Raw genomic sequence first — 7,647 nt, 5'->3', positions numbered from 1 at the left:
GAGTTTGCTCTAATCATAGGCAAAAGAGTGGGAATAAAGTACCTTTATAAAACCAGTGTGCAAAGAAGGTTATCTGGTCTGCAGTCAGGTGAAGATAAAGTGACTGGAGCTTGGGCTATGGGTGCAACCACTGATGCAGAGTCATAAACACACAACCAACCTCAACCCAGAGTATTCACTTCCTGGTTTCTGCGTGAACTCTAGGACAGTTTTCCTCCCACCCCTGCCCAGCAGTAAACTCATGTAAGATGGATTCATTTACAAAAGGTAGGCTACATTTATTTAGAGTCACAAGCACTTGACTGACTTGGTGTGACTCAAACCACAAGAAAACCATTCTACTTCACTCCACTCTGAGTCCTAGGGTGGCCCAGACTGGCAGAAGTGCTGCGTGGGGCCCATTCACAGGTTTACAAGTTTCTCATTGAGGGCAATCTGTGACTGTGTGAGATTGGCCAGGTAGGTCACCATCAGCAGGTCCTGAAAGAGGAAGAAGCCACAATGAGTGAGGGGTTGGGTGGAAAGGGAGAAGTCTGGCGTTGGCCAGCTCCATGGTGGACACTGGTTATGAGGACAGTCCTGGATAATGACAGCTCAGGAAGAGACTGGGCAAGAGTTGAAGGTGGAAGATAAGAAGGAAATGTTTGAGAATACTTTTCATCTCTACCGATACACTAATAAGCTTGGGGTGCTTTAATCAAGATCTATGGGTAGAATATGGAGGGAGGAGTATCTGTGAACTCAGATGGGGAAAATGAGAAATTGCATTTTCATTAACCTCTGGATTTAGCATTTTTTTCAACCATGAATCTAGGTAACAAGTCACAGTAGTATCAGCAGTTCCTGAGATAATGCAATCAAGGAAGAGAAGGTGGGGGGGATCTCCAAGCACATGTACTATCTCTTCCTTTCTCCCAACCTGCACTGCAAGGGGCCAAAGGCAAAGCCCCTCCTCCAGGTCATCTCCCCCAATTCCCTTCACATCCATGCATGAGCTGAGATGGGGGAAGACACAAGCTCCCAGAAGCCTAGGGATAGCACTCACATTGATGTTGCTGTTGAGCATGGTCTCAAAGTCATCAGGAACTATCTTGGGTACTTGGTTAACCAGACTCATCAAGAAGCGGCCCACGGTATTGTCAGCTGACACCTTTCCGGACTGAGCACCAAACAAAGATTCAATGAGGCACAGTTAATTCTCACCACCAAGGACTGCCACTTGTCAGCACACATCTCGGTGACCTCGGAGTGGAGATCTATGCCCTCCTTTCTTTCCTTCCCCTTCCTCACCAGCACATCCTCTGCATACTGCAACACTGTGCTCAGGGCATCCTGGATGCGAGCTGATGCCCCTCCTACTTGCTGTAAGTCGCTTGAGAGTCCAATCACCCGGTTGGGGCTAAAACAGGTCTTCATGATCAGGTCAACTATGGAAGTAGGATGGGGAATAGAAGAGGCACAGAGATTTCAGTCATTCCACCAGGAAAGAGATGATCTCTAATCATTCTGTGAACTCTCCCTCCTCCTACTGGACACAGCCAACTTCTCTAAACTCCCCTGCTCTGCCCTTATTAGCTTTTCTTCCTACAGTTAGAGCTCAACTTCTATATGCAGTATGCTAATCACTGGGTTTGCTCTTACATGAATGTCATATAAGAGCACATCATGTAATGCTCTTGTATGAATGGTCACATAGCCTCTTGTACTGATCATTTCCCACCTCTAATAATTCCACAAATAATTCCTGGAAGCCCATTTATAAAGGAGAATGACTGTGACTTTAATCACAAATCTCACATCAATGGTTCCTCTTCGACCCAAAGCCCTCTACTTGTTAGAGAGCGGCAAACCCCTCCCCTGAAAAATGCCAAACCTCAAAAGAAGGTATCAGAAGGTTACTCACCTCCAATGCGTTCGGTGTCATAATATGCATATTTCACTGTGAGAGGTGTGAACATCACCCCCATGGTTCTCCCAGGGACACCCATTAAAGTGCTGGGGAAAGAGAAGTCAAGGTAAACAAATGGACTTGGGAGAGAGCTTTCTACTCTAGGCTGGGAAAGCAGTTATACCAAGAGTATGGGTTCCCCGGTTCTGAGATAAAAAGGCTAGAACCATCTAAACCTGAGATCTCGTGGGAGCAAGTCACTTTTTTCCCTCTAGCCCATTCCATATACAAACCTTGGCCTGGGAGAGGGCACTCAGCGTTTAGACGTGACCTGTCCCTTCAGAGAACTGCTTCACTCACTGTACAGCTCAGCGATTAAACAAGACACTGGATTTCCCTGTGGAGCTGGCTGCCCAGATATCCACCCCCACAGAAATATGAGACTGAGTCCTTCATCAGCATGGCAAAAAGCCAATGAACTCCAGCCCACCAAGACTAGATTGGGTGCTCTAAGTCATCTCACTAAAGGTGACTGCTTTGACTATGTCAACAACATTATTTTCAACTGGACCATGAAGAGTCTGAAATATCTGAAAAGGCTATGAAATCAGGCAATAACTAAAGCTTAGTGGTACACCAACTCGCCCATAAGCACTTGGCATCCACCATCATTGTCTCTCCACGTTGTGGCTAACTGTTACATCACGATACACACACAGCACAAAGCCAAACTCAGTAAGAGAGGCACTAACAACTGCCTTCACTCTAACCTAAAAAGATAATCCTTCCAACTCCTCCAGCAGCCCCTTCTTGAGCATGCCAAGGGAGCCTTTCCCAATCTCCCCCATCAATGGGCATTTTAACCACCTGCAAGCTCAGTGTGTCAAAACTAAAACGTTATTGTCATTAAAAACTGTACTCAACCCTGGTAATAGATGTATTCAAAAAAGCTCAGTCATCTTTTAACCCGCACTACTCCAAGTCCTGTGTTCAGTTCTCAGGCTAATGGCAAACTAAAGGTGGACTCAGAGAAACAGAACGTGGTGAAGGATTGTGACCAAAATACCATGTGAGGATCAGCTACAGGAATCGCGAAGAGTCCGTTTATAGAAAAGATGACATGAAAAACATGACAGTGTGTGTAACTACCTAAAGGGCTGTCATCTGAAATTGTTTAAGAAATTGGATACCACAACTGGTATCAGTGAGTGGATATTTCAGGGACAGATTTTGTTGCAGAGTAAAGCCGTTCTAATAATAACTGCTGAGAGTGAGAAATGGGCTTCCTTAGGAGGCAATGAGCTATATACTGAAAGATTAAACCTGCTTTGGGTAGAAGTGGGTGTCATCCAGGCATGGTATCAACTAGATAAGTCTTTTATGCCCTTGTGTCCCAAAACACTGGTCACCTGACATAGGCCTTGATGCTCATGCGGCCATTCTGGAGGCTCGTGTCCACAGTGAGGTGAATGGGGTTGGGGGCTTCCCGGCTGTAGTACTCATGGATCAGCACAGAATGCTCTGTGATGTCATGGCCTGTAGCATACCTGGAAAATGGAACACAGTGTGGATTCATGTCTACATGTGACATTAAGACCGAACATGATAGTGACATGGGTGTCTCTAGGTACCTGACACTTCTATGGTAATGTTACTGCCAGTGACAACCCAAATATAAAAATAACAGATAAACCGGAAACTAGATCAAGTCAGATCCAAAGTTGACTCTCAGAGTTCTTGCAACATTTTAAGTCACCAGCAAGGCAAAAATACTTGCTCAGTAAAAGCTACATTTCAAAGTAAATATCCCTGGCCTCATGAGATCAGAACTGCCAGCAAAAAACACACTAAATTCGTAGATCCTTGTGGTAATACACCTCCAACATTGTCTCCAAAAGAGTATAATGCTTAGTCTGGTGGCAAAAAAACCATGGCAATCACCGAAACTTTCCATTCCCCCCACTTCAACTTACCAGCCCAGGATAAGCTCATTTGGAGAGACTTTCTTGTGTAATTCATACATGTTCTTCGCAAATTCCATGTCAACAGCCACCTAAGAAGGCAGGCAGAAAAGGAAGCTAAGATGCTAGAAGTTCATAGAAAAAAGTGGAAGAGAAGGACAAGGGGCCAACCGCCAGCAGAGAGAAGAGGCCCAGCAAAAATATGTAAACATAAAAAACAGCTCTTTGAACTGCCGGGCTTCCAGTGACAAGCTCAACATACTGTGCTTAAGGAGAGCCTAGCGAACAAGCAACTACAGATCACACAATGGCAGCTCAAGCCCCCACTCACCTCATCTTCTGACTCATTGTGCGGCACTGAAAAGCAGTTAGTCACCTCCACTGAATGCTTGTCAACGGTTCCTGTGAGAGAAAATTGTCCATGTTTTATAAAACCCTAGAGCTCTCAACAGCCTCTGACCATTTTCCAAATGTTTTCAGAGGCTTCCTCAAAGTCGATGAATGAAAAACTGAACTCATAAGCTCCAAGTTCGGGCATGTGCATCAATGGAACCAAGATTCTCCAGAGAACTGAAGCTCTGAGTGATCTTTTTCCTTTAACTACCAATGAACGGGTCTATTCTTCTTCCTTCACAAGCTCTTCTGCTCTCTGTTCTTTCCTGCTACCAGTGCTGTGCCAGATTGTCACTCTGCGATCTTCACTTTTCAGCTACTACATTTTCTCTTATAATTCAATCTGCAAAACTACCTGGAAAATTCTGACAATGTCTACAAAAGCCACCCATACAGAAGCCTAGCTTCAGAGTACAATTTTAGGGAGTTTCACCTGTACCTCCCTTTAGCCATCTAGTCCCATGGTCATAACCTTAACCCCATCATCATCCAGAAACCTTCTACCTGTGAATCTTAAACATTAGTATCAGTCTTTTACCACAAGCTCCCATTCTATTTCTGATATTCTTAATTCCTACTACGTTTGTTTCTTGACCTAAAACTAATAGTCCCTTCGGTTCTCTATCTTTCTCTAACCTACTGGCACCACCCATACAAGGCTTCAAGCACTTCCCCCTCTGCCACAGACCACAGTGCTTCCCAGCATTTAGGCCGGGGTCTTGCCAGGGGCCGCAGCTATCTGTCTGTTTTATTCCACTTCGCTATGGTTTCTGTTCCTGTGGCTGAAACAGTCTCCAAACCCAGTGGATAAATATGTTCTATTTTATTTGACTTCTCATCAGCATTCAATAAACTTGATCATTTCAAACTTCTTAAGCAGTTTTAATTCTTCTATAGTTCCACGCCACTAACCTTCATCTTGAATTCAAGGTTAGAGAAGTTTTTCCAATTCTAAAATTCTAAATACCTAATAGTTTTATGGTACTTAAGAGGTTCCAGTGACTTCATTTAACCAAATTAAGTATGTTTCACAAGAAAATTTTAAGCTCCCAGTGATTAGTCTATGTTTCATTCTTCAGTAAGTACCGTCTTTATAACACCTAGCACTGGACCATGATCCCAGTCTAGAAGAAGGATCTAAAGATCTAGATTACAGTTGGTCTAACTAGGGTCACTACAGTATCTGAGGCACTTAGTGGTCTCCCCAGGTGAAGAACTGTTTCTTTAGTTAAACACCTCCAGTGAGTTTGGAACATTTGGCAGTGCAGCTAAAAGAGTAAATTAGTATTTCTCAAGTGCCAAGTTAGTGTTGCAAAAATCATTTACAACAGAAGCTCAAAGCAGGACACAGTTACAGAATGCTATTACCCTTTGGGAGGTTAAGAATGGAGGTGAGGGTAGTAGTGTAAGATGAAGAACTGACACTTAACACTTTTCTTGGGATCCTGGAAAATGAGTGGAACTTAAATGACGGGGAGCAGGGAAGCCACTTGGAGCAAACAGAATACAAAGGCTTGGTTTGAGGAAAATCTTGACAATGTTTGGAAGATAATGGATCAAATGAAGTTTCTGTAAATTGCTAAAGCTTCAAAGACAGAGAGTGGGAGACAGTGAGTGTGTGTGTGTGTATGTGTGCATGCGCGCATGCTGGTGGGGGGGTGTATACAGCCCTCATGTGGTAGACAACAACCAACAGCCATTTTGTACCTCATGTGTGCCAGCAGTTAGATGCTTACGATAATAATGTAGTTCTTGCAAAGACTAAGTCTAAGTAGCCCCTGAAAGAACTAGACTTTAGGTAATTCGTCCCAAGGCACATGGTTGATATCTTGTGAATCTACTTACAAATCTTGTCCTCTTTGCAACACACCACTTGCCTTCTATGGTGGAAGGACAATTACATATTTAAGAATAAGAAAAATGAGGAATAAGGCTAGAGTGGACTCACAAAGGTATCTACAATTAGTGACAAAGATGGGGTGAAAACGACTGATGGGATCAGCAGTCCCCAGAGAAAGGGGCACGTAATTCTTCTTTACTGCTTCTCAGTTTCACAAATTAACATTTTCACGAGACAACAGAACAGAAGACCAGGATTAAATGTTTAGGAAAGCAAAATATTATTGAAACCCTAAATGAGTTTCTGCCAAACTGGTTTACTTGTTCAAAGGAATGTCTTTTTAAAGATGTCATTACTCCTTTGCCAGGTGGTTAAAAGCGTCTTTGTAAACACCTGGAATATAAAAACATTTAGTCCGTAAAAGTGTGTATGTGTGTGTGGGGGGGGGGCGAGGTCACTGGGTTTAGGGAGTCAAACGTTTTTGACTTCTTAGCATCCGAACTCATTTTTGGCGGTTTGGGACTAATCACGCTTGACCTGGAATGATACTGGGAAGATTAAAAACAGAATGTTAAATCATTCGGCACATGGTATTTCTTCAGTAACTCCGTACTGCTTTCGTATTTTATGTCGACCAAAGTGACAGCAGTCTGGCAGGGAAGTAAACATCCCTTAAGGAGATAAATCGCGGCGGGAAGGTGGGATGGAGAACCAGGGAAGAGGTCAATGCGGGTGGGACGAGCAGTGAACAAGATAAAAGGGAGCTGGGAGGCGAAAGAGAATGTCACTTCGGTCTGACCACTCACCCAGCAGGGTCCCGATAACTCGGGCAGCGCCCTCGTTGCGTCGCTCGTAGCTGTCCACGATGGAGGCCAAAATGACCGGATGCAGCCGGACCACACGGCCGCCAGGGAAGGGGCCTGGGAGGGCAGGACCCGGCAGCGACTGCGCCGGAGTCTGCGCTGGGGCCGGCGTGGAGGCCGGGGTCTGGCCCGGAGCCGCAGTCGTGGCCGCTGCAGTCGCCGAGTCTGAGGAGGAGGCTGGAGCCGGCGCTGGAGCTGGGACCGGCGCTGGAGCCGGAGCGGGCGCTGGCGCTGAGGCTGGGGTGGGGGCCGGGGCTGGGACCGAAGCTGGGGCCGCGGTGGCGGCCGGGGCGGGGGCTGGAGCTGGAGTGGCGGCAGGAGCACTCGCCGGTGCAGCCGGTGTGGCCATCTTGTCGAGCGAGAAGGAGGCAGGAGCGGAAGGGAGGGAGTTGAAGAGTATTAGGAGCACGATAGGCTGACTGTGCACCACGTGAGCTAGAGCTTTGCGCCTACTGGTTACGGATGATGCTTCTCCTGGAGCCACACTTTCCGGCTGTGGGTTTGTGCTCTTTGATTTCTGTCCGATGAGCATTCAGTGGGGATCGAGCTAAGTAGTTCCGAACAAACTTGGGAAGGCGCGGTCAGAAGAGGAACATGTTCGTCTGCTCAGCTGCCGCCAGATGGACCCAGAGGGCGGAGAATGGGTCGCAATTCCTGTTTTCTGACTTCAAAGGAATAGGGGATGTTAAAGCGCGTTTTAGA

The 7,647-nt window shown here is 45.9% G+C and overlaps 1 protein-coding gene across 1 annotated transcript; it reads right to left on the bottom strand.

Moving 5' to 3' along the window:
* Positions 1-253: 253 nt before the first annotated feature.
* Positions 254-7,326, bottom strand: EIF3F (eukaryotic translation initiation factor 3 subunit F). Its single transcript, XM_059135118.1, has 8 exons — positions 6,889-7,326; positions 4,181-4,251; positions 3,862-3,941; positions 3,298-3,435; positions 1,904-1,995; positions 1,291-1,427; positions 1,046-1,159; positions 254-480 (listed from the first exon to the last, which is right to left on the bottom strand). The coding sequence occupies exons 1-8, from the start codon at positions 7,292-7,294 to the stop codon at positions 403-405; spliced, it is 1,116 nt and encodes a 371-aa protein (XP_058991101.1). The 5' UTR covers positions 7,295-7,326; the 3' UTR covers positions 254-402.
* Between the last annotated feature and the right edge of the window lie 321 nt (positions 7,327-7,647).

Source organism: Mustela lutreola, chromosome 1, assembly GCF_030435805.1.
Source record: "Mustela lutreola isolate mMusLut2 chromosome 1, mMusLut2.pri, whole genome shotgun sequence".
NCBI lineage: Eukaryota > Metazoa > Chordata > Mammalia > Carnivora > Mustelidae > Mustela > Mustela lutreola.
Note: the sequence above shows the minus strand (reverse complement) of the source record. Positions and strands in the feature narration are given on the sequence as shown.